General features: G+C 39.3%; 2 protein-coding genes across 2 annotated transcripts; both read left to right on the top strand.

Annotated features, from left to right (window-relative positions):
• The first annotated feature begins 2,562 nt into the window (after window positions 1–2,562).
• LOC103702669 (subtilisin-like protease SBT3.17) lies at window positions 2,563–6,418 on the top strand. The gene is made up of 3 exons (XM_008785187.5): window positions 2,563–2,962; window positions 3,061–3,158; window positions 6,058–6,418. The coding sequence occupies exons 1-3, from the start codon at window positions 2,721–2,723 to the stop codon at window positions 6,156–6,158; spliced, it is 441 nt and encodes a 146-aa protein (XP_008783409.2). The 5' UTR covers window positions 2,563–2,720; the 3' UTR covers window positions 6,159–6,418.
• Window positions 6,419–11,439: 5,021 nt separating this feature from the next.
• Window positions 11,440–13,360, top strand: LOC103702668 (subtilisin-like protease SBT3.11). The gene is made up of 3 exons (XM_008785185.6): window positions 11,440–11,653; window positions 11,737–11,834; window positions 13,088–13,360. The coding sequence occupies exons 1-3, from the start codon at window positions 11,514–11,516 to the stop codon at window positions 13,171–13,173; spliced, it is 324 nt and encodes a 107-aa protein (XP_008783407.2). The 5' UTR covers window positions 11,440–11,513; the 3' UTR covers window positions 13,174–13,360.
• The last annotated feature ends 7,951 nt before the right edge of the window (window positions 13,361–21,311 follow it).

The following is a 21,311-nucleotide window of genomic DNA, read 5'->3' as shown; positions in this document are numbered from 1 at the left end:
AGAATAAATATTCAGTGCACTAACCCATCATTTGGACCCCACCCTAGACCCTCTTGCGCTTGTGGGAAATGCCACCCTGAAGGATTTTTATCCTTCACCATATGTCTTATGCTAGGTGGCGGTTGGAGGGTGGCTCAAATTAGGGGTGTCAAAATCTGATCCAAACTGGCCAACCTACATGAACTTGTTCAAAATAAATAGATTTATGTCGACCATTTTTAAATTTAGGTAGGAAATGGGTCAACTCAAAACCAATTCATTTATGATTGGGTAGTTTTGGATATAGTTCCGGAACTTGGTGGGTTACTTAAACCAAAATATATCAGAAATTTATCAAATTTTCAAATTGCAGGAAAGATAGTAATATAACTTGCACGAAGATGCACAAGCTATGATAGCTGCTGTGGAGCTATTATCCATAAAACAAGTTTTTATGTCCTACCATATTATTGTTATTGCTATTTGAGTTAGTTCATCTTTAATTATTTTTTGTTTATGGATGATGTAGCATATATTTGCACCCTGGTAGTCGACCAAGTTATTGACCTTAGTAGTTTGACCGAGTTACTGACCTCGGCAATAATCGAGCTAATGACTTAAGTTGTCATGCCAACCTGAGTAGATCGATGGTGGCAATATGCTATATGCCCCCAATATAAAATACATTGTAGACAATTAAAGCCTATTAAAGAGACACGGTTAAGATCCCACATACTTATGAAGTATTATTTTTATCTAGTTTTTAGATTGAACTTTTAGCGGATTTCTTCGTTCAAGCACTGCTGCAACCAACCACTCGCCATTAATTAGCTCGGAGCTCATCCAATCATTTTGGCTCGAATTTTGGTGGCACCAATGGATATCCTAAATTTTTAAATTTGTTTGTTTATAGTAATAACTTGCAAGTTAGATATAATTTGTGATATTTGCATACAATGTTTTGTTTTTACTTTTCAGTTAGATGTATAATTGATGAGGAAACATACAAATGGAATTGATCGGAATAGGTTTTGTTGCTGGAATTTGGACCCGGGCACCAGCCCGCACACCAGCCGAGCAGGGAAAGCATCCGCGTCCCTTCCAGAGGTATTGTCCGCTTTGGGGATCGGGGATCGTCGACCGCTCCCGGGGGTCCGCGCTATTCCGGCGGCGCCCCGGGTGGAACCACCCTTCCTACCCCTCACGGTTTTATCCCACAAAAGGGGCCCTCTGGAGGAAAGGTTTACACCTCCTCATTATAAGGCACAGACCTTTCCATTGATTAGAGCATGATGCCGGGAGGTATCAGAGACTCCTCTGCTCCTTAGTTTCATGGCCACAACTCGGGCCCTTCCTCTAGCGCCAACTGTTGCTGGAATTTGGACCCGGGCACCAGCCTGCACACCAGCCGAGCAGGGAAAGCATCCGCGTCCCTTCCAGAGGTATTGTCCGCTTTGGGGATCGGGGATCGTCGACCGCTCCCGGGGGTCCGCGCTGTTCCGGCGGCGCCCCGGGTGGAACCACCCTTCCCACCCCTCACGGTTTTATCCCACAAAAGGGCCCTCTGGAGGAAAGGTTTACACCTCCTTATCATAAGGCACAGACCTTTACTGTTGCTGGAAATTGGACCCGGGGGCGGCCGCGAACCGAGGAGGAGGAGGAGGAGCTCCGGCGAACACTGGCGGGCGGCGATCCGTCGGCGGGCGGCGTCCTCCGTGGGGGGAACCTGCAAAAAGCCGGTGGCCGGGCTTTCCGGCGCCGGCCCTCCGATGCCTAAGTCAGAGGGGGGCTTAATTTTGGAGAAGAGAGAGGGACTGTATTTCCAAGTCCGAAGCCTCCCTTGGGAGGAAGAAGCCTCCAGCCCCCTTTTTTAGAGGGAGAAGCTCCCCTTTTATAGGGAGAGTGGCAGGGTTACCTGTGATGTGACTGGGCGAATTAATGGGTTACCGTCACGATTGGACGTGGGCGTGGAAGTAATGAGTTGGCGTGGATGGCCCGTTCCCATCATGGGAGATGGCGTGCAGCCAGAGTTTGCTTGAGGCGCGCAGTGCAGTACATTGAGGCGTTGACAGTCGTAGCAGAGTATGGTTCCTAATTAATATGTCGTGGCGTGGCCGGCAAGTAAAACATGGTGCGGTAAGGCTGCTGCAGGGCATGGCCGCAACATATAGACGACAAGGTCGGCCTTCTGAGGTCAGCTCAGCCTTTTGGTCTCGGCCTGCTGTGCTCGGCCTTCTGTGCTCGGCCTGCTGTGCTCGGCCTTCTGAGCTCGGCAGCCTTCTGTGCTCGGCAGCCTTCTGGTTCGGTCTTCTGTGCTCGGCAACATGGATGAGCTCGGCAGCCTTCTGAGCTCGGCTTGCGTGAGCTCGGCAGCCTTCTGAGCTCGGCTTGCATGAGCTCGGCCTGCATGATGAGCTCAGGCTTGTTGTCAGATTTGGGTGCTTTAATTGTACGTGTGGGGTGGTCTATTTTTCCCCCCAACAGGTTTATATTTTCTAAACTCGATTATAAATAGATTGAGTTTGGGTTAGTTTTTCTTTTTTCTTTTTTTGGATCCAAACCCGTTTCAACCTGATTCGCCGGCGGATTGCCGACCTACACAAAGTGTTACATGGGGCGCCTCGGTGGAGTCGCCATTTCTCACCTGCTGGTGATTATATCGCATTCCATGATTCCATCTCCGATCTCTTTTCCTTGGCAACGAAGAGAAGGCCTCTATAAAACAGAGGAAACACCCCGGGATGAGAGCCATGAAGAACACTCCGTTGATCCGCGTCGTCTTCTTGGTTCCGATCTTCGTCTTCTTTCTTTTGGTCTCGGTTTTAATGGCGGAGGAACCCACGAAGATCCCCGAACAGGCCGCCGGCGAGGTGCCGGAGGAGGAGGGCGGCGTTGCCGCTGTCCATATCGTCTACGTTGACCGACCGGAGACCGAGGAGGCCGAGGCCTTCCACATTCGGACTCTCACCCCAGTCGTCGGCAGGTTTCGATCCGTGCCCTTCTCCCTCTTTTAATTTCTAGGGTTAGGGTTCTGGATTGGCGGTGTCGAGATCCTCTTTGTGTTTTTGTCTTGATCCTTAGTGAGGAGAAGGCGAAGGATGCGGTGATCTACCACTACACGCACGCTGCCAGCGGGTTCTCCGCCAAGCTCACTCCGAAGCAAGTCGAGGAATTGTCGAGTGAGTTCTCTTCTTTTTTTCATCTCGGTATTTTTTGTTCTTTTGATGCATTTAGTTGGATCTAATGCGCGCTTGGTGCTGAATCTTCGTCAATTTTGGATAAAGGTAAGTTTTTAATGGATTATTGTTCTTTTATTACTCCCGTCCAATGATCTATTGCTAAAATGATGAATTTTCTGGGCCAATTCTAGCGCGTATGAGTAAAGTTCTCCATTTTTATTAGAAGTAGCTTAATAAGTTTTAACTTGAGGCATAACTTCTTTTTCAATTACCAACCCAATGTAAAGGTTGATTTTTTTTCGTTTTGTTTTTTGATATGCTGTTGTGGGAATCTGAGTCTATCCAATCGTTTGTAATGCTGGACTGAATTGCCCATAGATGAAAAGTTGAGCATCATGTTTATGGAGAGGTTTTTAAAATGCCCTGCATGTTGGTTTAGGCCTTATGGATTTGATTCATGCGACGAGTACTGATAGCGCACTTTTGGTTAAACCTTGAAATCTCCTTTATGTTGGTTTAGGCCTTATGGATTTGATTCATGTGACAAGTACTCCTTTATGTTGGTTAAACCTTGGAATCTCCTTTATGTTGGTTTAGGCCTTATGGCGTTGCGCGTCACGTCGGAGATTGTCTTACAATAAACAAACGTTTCAATGGGTGTAGGTACAGGGGGTGTGGCATATGCCACTGAGTTTCTGGTGTGCAGGATGCACTTCTCACATGATTGTACAGTAGGCGTTGGTAACGCACATTTGGTTAAACCTTGGAATCTCCTTGTTTGTCTCTTTACCTCATATTGTTGGTGAAGGTAGATCATAGCATCTCTTTGATTCCAGTTCTTTTAGGCTTGAGACCAGGCTTGGAAGGTTTGGCAGACTTCTCAAGTTTATCCAAGTTACTGCCTTTCTCATTTCTTTCATTTCTTTTGTTTCGCGTACAGCTATTAACAGCATCCCTGCTTGTGTCACTTAATGGGTTTGGTCTTGATGTCTTAGATCATTGGCCATCAGATCTTGTGATTCCGAGGTGCTTTTACCATCATGGATCTTACCTTGTTACTTCTGCTTTGGTTCAGAGGAGGTTCAGAGGAAGAGTCTAGTCTTTTGTTTTTGTCAAAGTCTTATCGCCAATAACATATTTCAATCTCAACCATTTTTTTTCAGGATTTGTTCTTTTATTTCTTTTAGGGGTTTTGTGTTAATCTTCTTTTAAGATTATCTTGATTCTTGAGGACTGTTACTAGTTACTGGTCATCTTCCCCTTCTTCCATGTTAGATCTCTTTTACGTTTGATAGGTCTTTACATGGCCTTCAGCAGGAACCATATCATTTTTAGTTTTTATAATAAGATCTATATCTGATATGAATGCGTCTTAAAAAATGAAAACCAAGTGTTCCAAACCCATGCTCTATTCTTAGGATTATTGGGCATTCTGCAGTTTATGGGGTTTTCCGACTTAAAAATGCATGATCTGACTTTAATCTATTAGTGTAAGTGTGCTTGGAAGAGTTTTGGGCAAAGCAAGTTTTCCAAAATTCTTGAATGGAGAAAATTGTTTCGCGGCTGTGTCAAATGATATGTTACTCAGATCCTTTGGTTTAGCTTAGCGTGCCTATACTCAACACTTAAACATGGGCATCGCTTTGACATTTAGACACAGTTCCTTAAAAATATATACTTAGATATTGAAAGGATTTCATTTGATTTGTAGATGCATCTGCTTTTGATCGCTTACCAAAATCCATTTAACATAGTTCTAAGATGTTTGTAAGCAGTTGGTGTGCTAACAAGTATTGGTATGTATCATATCATACACAGTGATGCTATGGCAATGCTACTTGAATATTGTAAATTACAGATGAGCTTATGACGTAAGTTTGTTTCATTTCTGTATTCTTGTGACATAAATTTTCCCATGTGGTTTGTAACTTAAAAGACCCTATTTGAGGCAAGCGGTGGTCTTGTCTTTCAGAGATTGCATTAATGGCAAGATACACAATAGAAGTAATGCCAATTCCCTAGTAATAATTTAAAGCTTGCTACCTAAAAGATCAGTACATTTTGTACGCTGCAGGCATCTCACAGTTGGAGTTGTTATGCATTGAAAATTGAGTTATGCCTTATAGTCAAAAGTCATACGATTAGTACAGATGATATAGCTCTTAGTAGGAAATAGTAAAAATAAGGATTCACTGGTCCTAGTTATGTGACAATCTTTAATAAGAGACGACAATGGAGTTAAGGCAAACATGCTATAGAGAGATAAAAGTGATTCTTCCCAGAAATCTCTCTGTTTTTCCAAACTTTGATGTAATTGTAAGCTACCAGGTGTTTCACATAATCTTCGTATTTCCAAGTAGTTATTTCTATGTTTATATAATTTACTATCAGAAATGAGTCCTCTTTTTTTATTTTTATTTTCCGATGATCCACTATTTCATGCCAATTCTTTTTTTGATGAATACCATTCCATGTTAATTCATTGGTTTAAAGCTGTCAAATTTTTATTTGATTTAAGACCAGAGCTGCTCTAGCACAGAAATCTCAAATAAAAAAGTTTAGACAGGTGAATTGTAACTTTTCTATTGGTGCATTTACTGGCAGTTTGTGCCTGCGCTGTACATCCTGTCAGCGCTCCAGTGGAAAAGTTTCAACTAACTGTGCAACTTTTCCGTGTGATTTGTATGTGCTAGAAATGCATTTCTCTTGTTTATATACCAAATTAAGATTTTGGAATGTTGAGGCTGCCTGCTTTTGGTATTATGTGGTCAAGGCAGGCCAAGCATTGGCATTTGAGCATTTTCATCTGAATTTAGAGATGCTTTTATTGTTAAATTTGCTTACTATCTTTTGGGAGCCATCATATCTAGTCATTTTTGAAATTTATTTGGTTTTGCAGAGCAACCCGGTGTTCTTCAGGTTGTTCCTAGTCAGACCTATACTCTCCATGGACCAGGGGGAATACGCGGCGGCACCGTCCGCCACATGGGCATTCCGTGAAATCCTCGTTGCAGAGACAATCTTGTCTCGTCTAAGGTGGTTTTCCTTGCCGTGCATAAATAAGATTAAGATGGCTTTGGAAGCCTTACAAATAAGGATGTAAACTCCACAATGGTAACCTGTTGCCGAGCAATGGATATCATCAGTACTTTTTAGTTGCTGTTCAGGATTTGGTTTCTGGTGTTGCTTGGAGTTTATCATGTATGTATGTCATTTTGATTTTACATGGAATTTGCACTTATCGAAAGTTTTAGCTAAAAGATATGTGCCAGAGTGCCAACTTTTCTGCAGGCCTGATTGCTTTGAAGGGAGATTAAAATGCCTACAGGTTCAAACCAATGCAATTGCAATTGTGCACCATTCAGGTCTAAATATTCTCTATTACAAGCTATTATAAAATACTGATATTTTATTACGAGCTGCATGTTTCATTCTGCCCATGGAACTTGCGAACAAGTGTTGTTGCATGCAATCAGATTCCCTAGGTGTTGTGGGGGAGGATCCTAGTGAATCGGCCATGCGGAGAGCAGCATTGTACACAAATAACACTGACAATTTGTTTAGAGACTTTTCTACGTGCACCTTGTAGACATGTATGCAGTCCACAAATCTAGAGCATTTAGGTGTCATGGATGGGCAGCAATGCAAGAATATCAATGAGAAAATATGTTAGAAACAGCTACATCATAAGATACAAGCAAATCGTAAGCAGATGCTAAGATTTGTGTAGTTCGGCCGACATCCATGGAAGGACAGTTCCAAGGTAGTTTCTTTTCAAGATACAAAAAGAAATTTTACTTCAAATTTGAAAATAAGGACGATTACAAGCTCTCAAATGCTCCAAGAAATCCTTAAAACTAACTCTCTTCCTTTCTTTCGTGTTTTGACAACATAGCTAGTTAAACATAGGCTTGTGGAAGCATGCCAGAAGCTAATAATAATGTTCGAAGTTCCATGCCAACAGCAATGGTGCCTTGGAGGTGTTAAAGAGCCGAGATTGATCGAGCCTACGTTCGGTCAATTCGGCTGGAAATTAACTTCGAGCTTGAAATGATTGGTTTAATGTGGTTTGTTTACTACAATTGCAAGCTTAATTCAAGTCTAATTTGGAATTGAGCTGGACATGAGCCTAAACAAGCAACTTGTAAACCTTTAATCGAGCTAGAAGTTAATACAAACGTGAACCAAGCTCGTTCAAACTTGAAGTAGCGCTTAATTTCGAGCCTAGTTCAATCTTGGCTCAAGCTTGATTTCAAGATTGTTTAATCTAAATCAATATCTGATGGGTTCAAACTATGGCAATTAAAGTCTTAAGTATGAAGTGAAAGTTTGGAAATACCAAGCTGTTCGTTTATTTTTCCACCCCTAGTAGTGCTGCTTGCAAACCTTCAGGAATGCAATGCAACACTATATCCCAAGTGCTGCATGCGGTTTTCTCTAATGGTCCTTTATAATAAAAGCAAGCCACTCCCAGCAAAACACCATCACAGAGAAGCAGAGACTCAGAAGTTCTCCAACTGAGAATAGGTATAGATTCTTTTTTTCTTTTCGAGGTAAGATGCCAACTTAGAACAAAGCAAGCTGACAAACAAGCTTGCGAAGCAACCGAGGCAAGAGAGTGAAGTAGCTTTTTTTCGAACCAAAGAATCCAAGTTCTCTTCAAACAAAATATCCTAATCCCTCCTCGGTATCATCTGCATCCAAACCAGAAAATGCCAAGCCACTGCAGAAAGTGGTCTGAACATATTCATCCTGTCATGTTCCTTCCATCTTTGTAAAGTTAGTCTAAAGATTGGTACATTGGGCATCTAACCTGTTTTTAAACAATTATTTGGCTGGGAAGCTTTAGCTGAAGAAATCTAAGACGTAGGGCTCTTGAATTCTCAGGCTCATCCGGAAATAGAGACGATTGGCTCCCTTGCCCATTATCATAAGGTCATAATAAAAAAAAAAGGTGTCTATTGATCTTTTTCATCTTCAGCAAAATGATCTCAGGCAAGAGTTCTATTGCATGTAGCATTGTAGCAAGTTGTGTATGGAATGCCAATGAAAAGCAGAAAAAAAACGGGCCATGGAAGAGAGAATGAAGATATCTGGATCTTATAGCAAGCTTGGTACGCAAGATAGATCTCAAACAAGCTGACCTCCAAGGCTTGGTATTACTTATTCTATAGTACATGTCCCTCCTGTCATGTGGAATGATCTTCAGATAACTCAGAGAAACATGATCAAAGGAGGACCAAGTCTTCGCATAGGTAGATGCTCAAATCTGCGAAGATTGCTAGTTGTAGAGATATGCTAAGGAATGTTTACCAAAAAAAAAAAAAAGTATGCCAAGGGACATCATGGTTGCAGGCCTGAAAGTGAGCATTTATCCATTGATGAGAATGGTGAACTGAGGTATCCAAATTATATTCCAAACATTCACTTACTAACAAGGTTGGTCATCTCGGTACCAGACACTAGTGCCACACTAGCACAATCTCGGTACGCCACCTATACTGGTACCTATACAATCAGTTCAGGCCACTACAATGCACCTTGCTTACTAAAAAAATTTTAAGGCAGAAAATATATATGCTTTAGGAAACCTTTTGATCCTATGATTATATTATACAGAGAATGATTTAAATCATATGAAACCTATTCCTAGTATATCGACCCACCAGGGAATGCATTTTTCTCATCATATATAACCTTACTCAGCAAACACTAAAGCCAAATACTCAGAATTCAGCACTATTTAGATACTAAGCTAGCTTGGTTTGGTTGTCCCATTATCCTTCTACATGTTTATTTTCTGTTTGCCAACAATCTAACCATGATCATGACCCTTTCTCACCAAAGAATTGCCCATCAAATTATAAATATTTAAACTCAACATCAACTGGATGATAGTAAAATTAACTTGTAAACAATAAATACACCATGAAATCTACAACATTAACAGTGAAGAATCAGTCTTTTTAAGATAAAAGCATAGCTAACTTTTGAATAGCAAATATCCAAAGTGAGAATATTTTCTTTTCTTTCCTATTTCACTGTCATCCATCCAAATGAGCTACACTTTGATAACAACAAGCCCTAGCATATGGATCCTGCATCATAAAATAATAGAAACAACGTAGCACACATATCCAAGGAACCCATGAGATGTCGAAATCTTCATGGAAAGATTTTAATTTAGACTTCTCCTCCCCACGAAAACAAGACAAATCAGTAAATAACAATTAATCATAGTCACCATCTGTTCATTGTATTATATAGTATCGATACCGCACAATGCTCATCACGCCAGTATCATTATCGTAGGCGTACAAATAATAGGCCACTCAACCCTAGGTGAATGGCATACATTTTTGTATCTTTCCATTAGTCATTCTCCTGAGAAGTTCCAGTATTTGAAGTAGATCATAGAGCATTTTCCAGAAATCAGATTTGTTATCATTATAGCTTTGCCTCCCTTCAACACTGCATCATTTACTCCCCATAATGGAATTCTAAAGTCAATCTATCAAGAGAAGATCTTTTAGCCAGCCATCTCCATTCTCGGCCAACTTAATTACCTATCTCTTACTTTCATAATTACAAATTAAGTATTGGAAAAACTACACTTTCACTCCTTCGACTTTGCCCCAGTTCCAATTAAGTAGTTCCTTTCTTAGAATTAAGATCTCTCCCTCTCTCTCTCAATTTGTGAACTAATCTCAGGACATCATTAGCCTAAGTCAAGCTGGTCCAAGGGCTTAAACGTTGCACAATGGACTGCAAAAGCCCTTGGAGTAGACAAATTAACTTGTCATCTAAGACCCAAACTGTGTCCTAGCAATCTACAAACAGACAAATTCAATTAGACCGAACCTCTATTCAATCAAAATAGGACGCTACAGAAGATTACTCAACTGATTTACTTAGGTGTTCTCAATATTTTTTACTTTATTCTATGTTATTGGTAATGGAGAGAGATCATAAACAAACATTATCGAATTCGAAATAAACTCGGGTTTTGCAGGCTGCTGTTGGGGTTTTAGTTGGGAGTTGAGGAAAAATTATCACCAAGTTCCTGCCACGAAACTGATGTTCAGACTTCTATTGGCACATGACATGAAACCCACAGGCGAAGTAACCAAGGGCATATGCTTTCAACTTTAATATGATATCTGACTTCAACCCTATCCGGTTTCAAGCTTAGACACGTCAAATTTAGATTGTTATACTATGTTCTCACATGAAATAAATCAAGCCGTGCGCCCAATACTATAATGCACACCTTTCTTGACCGAGATCTCGACAAAGACGATGAGCATTTGATCGTTGACAAATGGAAGGAGCTGCTTCATGGAAAGATATATATATCTCCTCTAGATGGTTTAATACCCGGTATCTTGTCGCAAACAATTTGTATTCTGTGACTGGAAAACAAATTTTCCAACGTCTGGTCTCGCCAGGAAAGAAGCCATGCATGACAAGTCTTACCATTCTACATCGCACAATATCACGGAAGCCTTCCGTGTGTTCAAATATATTTCGTACAAATACATTAATTTCCATTCTACGACGCAAATTAAGTTGCAAACTAAAAGACGCATTATTCTTCTCATTGGTTATTATCTTGCTTTACTCCTCCTCCTCCTACAAATGAAAAGTAAGAGAATATATCAAGATAAGGCAAAAATATATTTGATAATCTTTTTTTTCTGATTAAATGGAATCATGACCCTTCATTCTTTGTTGTATGAATAATACATATATACACTGAACTCTACCCCTCGTATCGTGCTGGCAATACTATTGTAGGTCTCGACTCGGCTGTTTTTGGTTTTAAATAAAAGTAAGAAAATGCACTGATCACAAGCACATATGTAAAGTTAGATAAAGTTCTTGACTTAATGGGTTCATGGCTGCACATAGATCCTCACATGAGTATCATATGTGCACCACATTAGTTTATTCTTATATTCAAGGAAATTTTGCAAAAAATATATCTATTTTATACTCGTATTTGCAAAAGCAAATGAGGCCAAGTTCTTTGAAAGCAAAAGATGAACAAATAATTATAAGCTAGTAGTATTTGAAATAAATTTTATACAAATATACATGTGCATATATACATACATATGTATGCATATATGTATATATATAACATATATAAAAGATGCGCACGGTCTCTCTATTCAATCCAAAGTTGGAGGTGACGGTACTCAACCCCCAACCGCGTTAAGGAGCACCAACGAAACCAACAACTCTATATAAACTAAGAAGTCCCCATCAAACAGCCACCTTGAGTTCGTATTGTCTCATCCCTCTCTCTCTCTCTCTCTCTCTATTCTAACGGCGGAAGAAAACAGTACCAAGATGCCCGGCCACAGCTTGTCCCCCGCCGGTGATGCGCCCAAGGTTGATGATGCCACCGTTCGAATCGTTTACACGGACGTGCCCGAGGGCGAGGATCCTGAGGCCTTCGACCTCCGCTCCCTTGCCGCAGTCCTCGGCAGGTCACCACCCTCTCTCTTTCTCTCTCTCTTTGTTGCTCTCCGTGAGGTATATATCATTAAAGATATTGTATGCTCGTTTGCAGTGAGCAGGCTGCGAAGGAGGCCGTGATCTACCACTACAAGGAGGCAGCAAGCGGGTTCGCCGCCAATCTCACTTCAAAGCAAGCCGAAGAATTGTCAAGTGAGTTTCCTTTCTTTTGTTTTCTTTTCCCTTTGAAATCTTAGTATTTAGATGCTTCATTTGATGCATTTTTTTGGATGCTGGGCTCTTCTGGTTTGGAGGCAGAATCTAGCTTTTTCTTCTTGTTTGTTTGCATATTATCAAGTTTTTTAAATGCTTTACTGATAGATTTTGATAACATATGCGCTGTTGATCATGTTATGTTGATGTTTTGGACTCTTGATTTTCGTGTTCTTTTAAGAGTGTTATTTTGAATTGCCGCTTTGACCGTTTGGTTGTGTTTCCATGGTTAATATTGAAAACTTTTTCACACAAAAACTCTTCAAAAGAGTTACGGAAGTTCATATCTCGGCTCTTGACCGACTATTGTTAGTGAAATTTGACGCTGGCTTTTTTTTTTTAATCTCTAAATACTGCCAATTAACTTAATATTCTTTGAAACATATAATTAGTTTTCCTCTATTTATTATAAATTGAAATCCATTCTTCCATACAACTCCTTTGAGAATAAAACGTGGATATTCTAGTCCGCAGAACCACATTTTTTTTTTGTTTATTTTTCAATTTTTTGGGACCAAATACTTTTATTTATTTAATCTTCTATGAGGATCCGTGCGGGTGTGTGTTTAGTTCCACATCAGTTATTCGCTGGGTAGATCTTGGTTACTTCTACAAAATCAATGAACTCAAATAATACCTTTCGGCTAGCTATTTAGGGTGAGGTCTGGATTGTTACATTTTCGAAGTGTTTTGTTCCACTTTTTATTACTAAGTACAGGGGGTGTGACTAGTGGCACAAGCCTAATTCACAATTCATTTTATTCAAATCTTTCAGAACTTGGCGTTATATTAATTTCCAATAACTTACAAGCCTCGTTTTGGTGTTGAAATATGAAGTTGGTGGCATTTTCATGAAAATTGCTTGACATATATGTTTTGCAATCAATGCTTTAAGCCTCTAATTTGAAATTATATATCCCCCTTGGTTGATCCTATTGGCAATTCTCCATGTTCTGGGATGTGATTATCTCACTCTATATTAGTTTATATGGGTTGCCTTTTGCACATTAAAACTGAAGGGAAAAAAAAAAACAAGAGAGAAAAAGCCTCTAATTTTGTAATACATAGCATCTAACCTTTAGTTTTATTGTTAAAATTCACCAACACTACCTCTTGAGAGGCATTAATTAATGTCTTCTGTAATTATTCTTCCAGAAACTCTAATTCTTCTTATAATTCATTTGGTTGTGCAGAGCAACCAGGGGTTCTTCAAGTTGTGCCAAGTCGCACCCTCCAGCTTCATGAACCTGACACAGTCCAGGCGATGGGCGTTATGTGAACGTCCATGGAGAAGGCCTCAGCTTTGGGGCATTATACTAACTTTTTATTCGAGCTCTCTGTTTGCATTGCATTGTGTTCGGCAGCAGAGATCTATGTATTTATTTATAAGAATGCTCATGTATATGACATGGTATTTGGTGTGACTTATTTGAATTCATTCATATATTAATCTCATTTTGGTTTGAGAGTGTAGGTTTTACGCTAGGAATTCTAGTTAGAACATATTGTTGGAATACACCACAAGTCCTAGAATCTTGAAGAAATATTTGTATTTAATTTATGCATAAAATCCATTATAATTTTTCCCCAACGATCAGACATACATGCCGTATTAAGATACTGCGGTATATGGTTAATTGATTGCGAGGATCCAGGCGGGGATGTGTTTACTTCCATATCAGCTATATATTGGTAGATCTTGGGTAATTATACAGAAGCAAAGAACTCAAATAACATTTTTTGGCTAGTTTTTTAGGGTTAGATCCTAGGACGTGATAGAAGTGGTATCAGAGTAGATCTAACTCGTGGCCTATGTAGACTAGAGGACACTGCAGCATAGATTTCTGGAGGTTGACCACGAGTTGATTATGGTGCTTGTGATTAGATTTAAATGGATTTGAACCTTTATCCTGATGAGGAAGCCAGAGCTTGAACAGGGGTGAAAGTTTAATTACATATCGGCTATATGTTGAATAGATTTTGGGTACTTATACAGTACAGGATTAAGAAACTCAAATAATATCTTTCGATTAGTTTTTTTGGATAAAGTTTTAGAACATGATATTAATAGCAACTGATATCGTTGGTAAAGACATTAGACTGCAATATACAGTAACCAACCAACAAGGGGCTGGGTGGGAGATAACCTCTACCTTTCCCAGACAAGAAAAAAGAAAAAGAAAAAGGAAGGAAAGAAAGAGAACAAGTACTGCTGCACTTGCAACAATGTACACTTGGTATTAACACCTAACTAGGTTTTGTGCACCTTCATTGGTGTACGTTTTAATGCCATTTTACTCCTAGCAATTTTGCAAAAGCCTCTAGTCTAATACTTGCTGGGATACCAACTAGCATAATTTTTTATTGTTGCAACTGCTACACTTGAGACCTAATACAAGCAAACCAAAAATATATATACATGCATTTAAGGTCCACCATCTACCAATTATTTGCTTGTAGAGGCCCCATTTTGACTTGAGATCTACAAGCAAATACACTCTTACAGAATTGGAGATGATACAAGCAACTACATGCCATATGATTAGCCCTCATGAATCTTCTTTCTTATGCTTATTATGATCTAACTTGTTTCTCTTGCTTTTATTGAGGAATTTATCTTATTTGACTTCATATTATAGGTTAAGTCAGGCCGGCCTTGATTTATAAGCTTAATCTAACCTACCAATTGCCGCTCTTATAAATATGGTAGGTAAACTTTGGGGTTCGTATTTATCATATATTTTCCAGTTGCTTTTGTTGTGGTTACTAATCCTTCTTGTTGATATGTGAGGGCAAAACATTGTTGAAGGTGATCCAACAAAAAATATAGGATGATCACAGAAAATAGAAAATAATAATTATAAAGAGAGCTAGAAAAGAACTTGGAGAGGTTAAAAATTGTTGAGGAAAAATAGTATGCCAGTTTCCAGCATATTCTCTCCAGAAATTTGCATCATTTTTAATAATTTCCATGACCTCTTTCTTTCTTTTTTTTTTGATAACAGGAAGTGAGGTAATTTACTACAAATGAACGAAAGAAATGCCTTCTACATCAACTCTAATGCAGTTTGCTATGGCTGGAACAATTACCATCACCATTACTTTGAATTAGTAGAGATATAATTATAAGACAACAAGTCGGTAACTGAAATTGATCTCAAAATTATAAATTATTATAAACAAATGTTAGTCAATACAGTTTGCCTTTGATTGCAAAATATGTTTTAATTATTTGTCAGAGGAAAATGGATTTTGAGATAAATTGTAGCACAAACAGTCTATTTTTTTTCATTAAAAAAAAAAGCCTATTTGTACAATTGGAGACACCAAGCTAAATAGGCCTAGGCCGATTAAATGAGTTGAGGCCTTGATATGCAAGCTCAACCTAAATTTCTAGTTGCCTAATATTATGTAGCAAGTCAACTATGGGATTTGTATTTGGGTCAGGTTCATATAATAATTAAACCCATATTATTACTATATATCATCAAATCAAGTTAGATTCAGGTGAAGCGATCTTTTAATGGATGTAAATCTGGAGCAAAAAAATTACATGATCCTTTCTTTGGATTCATATTCGACCAATAGATTAGAGGTCTCTCACAGACAAGGCTAAGAGAATCCAACCATTGGACCATAGCCGGCCCTTGTTTCTCCAAAGCTTGTATAGAAACAAATGGTTCCAGAATAATGTTAACATATTTTTTATCATTATTGACCTATTAAATCCTATGACTAATTAATCAATTATTCTTCTCTAGAAACTCAGCGATCAATCAATTGAAAGTATTTATCATTAGAATTAGAAAACTGGAAGTTGAATGAGATTCGAGTGGCGAATAATTTTTCAGCGAATCTGAAAACAACTTGCATGAATAAAGGCATTTGACAAAATCATTAGAACAAATATTCTTCATTCATGAATATGCTAACTTGGTCTCATGTACGCGATCCCTATTTAAATATATGCAAATATATTATATTTTTAGTTAAAATATTTGTCGTTTTAAAATTTTATTTGAATTTTGAATTGCCTGAGAAGAAAGTATCGATCTTTGGTAGGATAGCTTTTAGATCCTTTCTCCGTAACTACGATCATTTAAGCAAGAAGCTCCAATTGAAATTCTTGTCCTAATAAGCAGTGTTTAATCTATTAGTTTAGTTAGGGAATCCACCCAGCTCAAGCGAGTCCAAGTGCACCTCACTGTCTCCACCTCAAGCAAGTCTCATGCGAGAGAGATGTATACTTAAATCCCTTTTTTTTAATGGGTGTATCATGCAATACACCATCAATTGTTTGCAAGGTTTCAACTTAAAGATTGAGTTAATAAATTATTCTATCCTTCCAAAAATATAGTTGCCAATTATAATATGATATATACAAGATCATGCAACATGTCAAAAAATATTATACAATTGATGTATGAATCATCTTTCCATCTTCATCTATGTCCGCTTATCAACACAATTCTTAGGAGTGGAATTCAAATTTAATCATTTTAAATATGTGAGGAGCTGTGCGGACGTATTTTTAGTCCCATATCGGTTATTTGCTAGGTAAATCTTAGATAATTATACAGGATCAAAGAACCCAAATAATACCTTATGGCTGGCTATTTTGAGTGAGGTCGTTATAAATGGCATTAGAGCAGATTCGGCCCATCATCTATGTGGACTAGGGGACATTGTAGCACAGATCCATTGGAACTGACCATGGGTTGATCGTGGTGTTTGTGATTATATTTGAATGGATTTAAATATTTAGCCTGCTGTTATGTTGTTGCAAGATCTCCAGATAAAGAAAAAAAGAAACAAAGCTCCATAGCTTCGAGGTCTGTTAAAATGATTCCATATCCTTTGAGGCTAGAACTTTGAGAAAAGTGGTGCATATTAGGCGTAATATAAGTTGGCCCATTTCCTGTTAACTTAAACTTTTGGGGTCAGTTAAATGGAAAATGTATACTTGTGAAGCGTAAGAAGAAAGGCATGAATGGTTTTGATCCCATAAGAAGCATCTATTGCTATGATTATTCTTGAAAAATACACTTTCATTTCTAACTAGTAGAACTCTTATTTCTCTTCTTTATATAAGTGTTAAACTATTTAAATTATACTTTTACTTAAAAATAGAATAGTTCTAGAGCATTTAGAGCACCCCATTCCAAGACCTGTTACATATGTGCTCCATAATAAGTACTGTAGGCTTAGGTTCATGAATGAAAGCTCGAATACTTCATGTTATAATTTCTTTGTCGCTCTTCGATCATCCTTGTTCTTCTTGGATGTTTAAGGTAGAGTTTGACTCCTCCTTGTCTCAAGAAAGCAAAAAAAAAAAAGAGTAATTTTGTTATAACAGTAAAAATTATTTCTTCTCTTCCATCTCAAAGTCGATGTGTCGAATTTTTACATGCAAGCAATATGAGAGAACACATACAAGATATGAGATCTACAGGGAAAATTATGAAGAACTCATCCACTTCAAGGTGCGATCATTTTCGACATGGCTTAAAATCCATTATTCTTGTGTGATTAGAACTTGACATGTCAATTTAGGAAAAAAAAATTGTCAACTTGCAAATTGGATGGAGCACCCAATACCAATCCTTACATGTTGCTTGACCCAGCTCTCAACCGAGATGGAAGCCAAGTTTTGACTTTTCAGGAACAATGAAAGAATATCTGCAACTGGTCCAATGATAGAGTCCCTACAATTTGATATTACGCAAAAAGTCAAAAGCTGTTTCCAAGTCCATTTCATACTTCGGAATAAAAGAAGTCCTTCCATAACATCTCTTGGATGCGTTATTCTCCCCCGTATGTCATCCACCAGCACACCAATCTTGACGCGTAGAAATCTCATTGCATCAACAATTGTGAATTCATGAATGGGAAATGTCTAAGTTCTTACCTATAGTTAATATCTTTAACTATAGTAATTGAATCCTCTAATCATTTTTGCAATTAATTTGTTTGTGCAGGGCAATCAGGTGTTCTTCAGATTGTGCCCAGTTAGACCATCCAGCTTCATGGAAATCGAGACTATATATGTGATATGTCTAAGGATGTGAAATACATAGTTGCTTTGCAGTACCGAGCAGCAGATGTCTTGTATGTCCGTTCTTGTGTGGTGTTCGGATTTAATTAACAAATATCTAATCTCGTTTTGATGGCTAATTTTATACTGGGAAGCTTTATAACCATTTGCTTGGATCCTAAAATTATTACCATGCAGAATAAACTGTTTCGTGTCCTCCATGAGGCTGTCATAAACCCTCCAGTATTATACCCCTGCCCATCCATGGTGCTTGAGCGGCGGATTTTCGACACTTCTGCCATTGGGGCCGAGCTTAGAGCTGTATTAGAGAATATCTGCTATGCGAGACTTATTTTGGGTATAGTCTGCATTCACCATGAAGAAGACTCAGCTACAATGATCGAATGCATCTAAAGATTCTTTTTGGACCTCCCATGTTTATCAAAAGATAAACAATGCAGCTGACTGAATAGCCTCTCTTACAGCACAACACTTCTATGAATTCGTTTGAAAGAACCAAGCGATTATTCCTCCCCTTCGTTAGCTTCCTTTATTAGATTTTATCGGCTGTACTCATGCATGCATGATGTGAAGCATTGTTGTACCGAAAAAAAAAAAAAGGAAGGAAGAAAAAAGAGAAGAAGAAGAAGAAGAGGGGGGGTTCTATATACACCCCCCTATTGCTAAGGACACCCCCCAAAAACCAAAAAGAAAATACCCAAACTAACCTTTAGTGTAATTACCATATTGCCCTTGAAATTTTCACAGTACACCCCCCCTTCCTCCTCCTCCGTTTCGTTTTGAAAAGAAAAAAAAAAAAAACACCCCTCAAACCCCCCTTAAACCCCTCGATCCATTTACATCGTTTAGGCGATCTTTGAAGGAGATTTAAGCCCCATTCGAAGCATGGACAAGCAACTAGTGATTTGGGACGAAGAATCGGCCGCAAAGGTACGTGTTCCACCTTGTTTCGAAATTTTTTTTTTTTCACGGTTCGTGCTCCGTTCGGCACTGGATCGCCGAACAAAAGGCTTCTGTTCGGCTGCACAGTGCCGAACAGAAGCCTTCTGTTCGGCAACCCTCAACCGAACAGAAGCCTTCTGTTCGGCTGCACAGTGCCGAACAGAAGGCTTCTGTCCGGCACTGTGCAGCCGAACAGAAGGGTTCTGTCCGGCTCTGTGCAGCCGAACAGAAGCCTTCTGTTCGGCTCTGTGCAGCCGAACAGAAGCCTTCTGTTCGGCACTGTGCAGCCGAACAGAAGGCTTCTGGTGCCAAATCGCGTGCCGAACAGATCCTCTGATTCATTAATTCTTGGTGATAAATTATTTTATATGTAGGGCTATGCTACAACCGAATCGAGTATAATTGGATCAGAATTTGTACTGGATTACACAAGCGAATTTACAACTTACGAGGTATTATAATGTATTGTGCAATTTTGTATTAGTTTAGCGAGCTATTTTTACAACTGTGTACTTACATAAATTGTTTAATGTATAGATCTTCAAGAGTAGAGAGGACTTGTGTAATTGGTGTCGTGAAGCTGGGAGGCGAAATGGTTTTGTTATTGTAATCAAATCATCCGATGCAGGTACCATTTCTAAGAAACCCAGAATTACGTTAGGTTGTGAGAGGGGTGGGACGTACCGAACCAAAAAAGAAAAGCGAATAAAGACTGCCTGTGGGACAAAGAAGTGTGGATGCCCTTTTGCATTAAGAGGAAAGAAATTGGATACTGCGGATGATTGGATATTACTGGTCGTATGTGGAGTGCACAATCATCCCGCTGCAGAGAATCTGGAGGGGCACTCATATGCAGGGAGATTATCTGAGCAGGAGACGGAATTGTTAGTGGATATGTCGAAGAGTTTGGTTCGTCCAAAGGACATATTATCCACATTGAAGGAAAGAGATGCCCTCAATGTTACGACTATCAAGACTATCTACAATGTACGTCAACGGTTTAAGGTTGTAGAGAAAGCCGGGAGGTCTGAAATGCAACATCTATTAGGTAAATTATCAGAGGCTAAATATATTGAGTGGCATAGGAATTGTACTAATACGGATGTTGTGCATGACTTATTTTGGGCACACCCTGGCAGCATTGATTTGTTCCGTGCATTTCCCCGTGTGTTGATAATGGATTGCACGTACAAGACGAATAGGTATCGTCTTCCGCTCTTAGAGATTGTGGGGGTGACATCTACTGACATGACATTTTCAATTGCTTTTGTATACTTAAATTCTGAGCGGGAAGAAAGCTATACTTGGGCATTAGAGAGATTGCGCAGTGTCATAGCTGATGATGTTTTGCCTGAGTTGATTGTTACAGATAGAGACTTGGCTTTGATGAATTCAATTCATAGAGTATTTCCTACTGCTAGACATTTATTATGTAGATGGCATATTAGTAGGAATGTTTTGGCCAAGTGCAAAAAATTGTTCGAATTGAAGGAGAAATGGGATAAATTTATTATGAGTTGGAATGTACTAGTGCTGTCCTCCACGGAAGACGAGTATAATGATCGCTAGAGTGCACTGCAGAGAGAGTTCGGTACCTATCCAGATGCACTACAGTATGTGTCAGATACTTGGCTGAGCAAATACAAGGAAAGATTTGTTGCGGCGTGGACGGATACATGCAGGCACTACGGAAATGTGACGACAAATAGGTATCACAAATAAAGACTCATTTAATTTTAATTTGCCTCAATTGTTATATCTAACTTTCATTTGTTTACTAGGGTCGAGAGTGCACATGCAAAGCTCAAAAAGCAGCTTGGATCAAGCCAAGGAAGTTTCGAGTCATCTTGGACTAGAATACATGGATTGATTGAGTTGCAGCACAGCTCCGTTAAAGCCTCATTGGAGAAGAGTTTATTGGTAGTGCAGCACAACTTCAAGCTAGCTGAATTCAAAGAGTTGCGAGGTTTCATATCTATAAGTGCGTTAAATCATGTCCTCGCCCAATCGAAACGAGCCAATTCAGTTGGGTTTGATGATTCTAAATTATCCCTACTTCTCAAATTACTATCTAATCTAGTAATGAAAAACTTGTCCTTGATGTTGGGTATCCAATTCACCCTAAGGACGTGATCTAGGCTAAAATTTGGGAATAAAAATAATCCTTAGTCTAGCAACAGAAAAAAAAAAAAAAAAAATTGGATTCGGCCCCATGGGGACCAAGATACATTGGATCGGCCCCATGGGGCCGACCCAATTGCAGCGGGTCGGCCCCATGGGGCCGAACCAAAGGCACTGGTTCAAAGAACCAGTGCCGAACGATTTGGGGAGGCGGGGGGGGGGGGGGGGGGGGGGGGGGGGGGGAGCTACCTCGAGGTGGTCGTGGAGGCGCCGGCGAGGTGCTCGTTGCTCGGGAGATG

Source organism: Phoenix dactylifera, chromosome 2 (genome assembly GCF_051530095.1).
Source record: "Phoenix dactylifera cultivar Ajwa chromosome 2, Ajwa_hap1_PhDact_Kaust_v1.1, whole genome shotgun sequence".
In the NCBI taxonomy this organism is placed as follows: domain Eukaryota; kingdom Viridiplantae; phylum Streptophyta; class Magnoliopsida; order Arecales; family Arecaceae; genus Phoenix; species Phoenix dactylifera.
The sequence above is the reverse complement of the archived record's forward strand: the minus strand, read 5'-3'. Positions and strand labels throughout refer to the sequence as shown.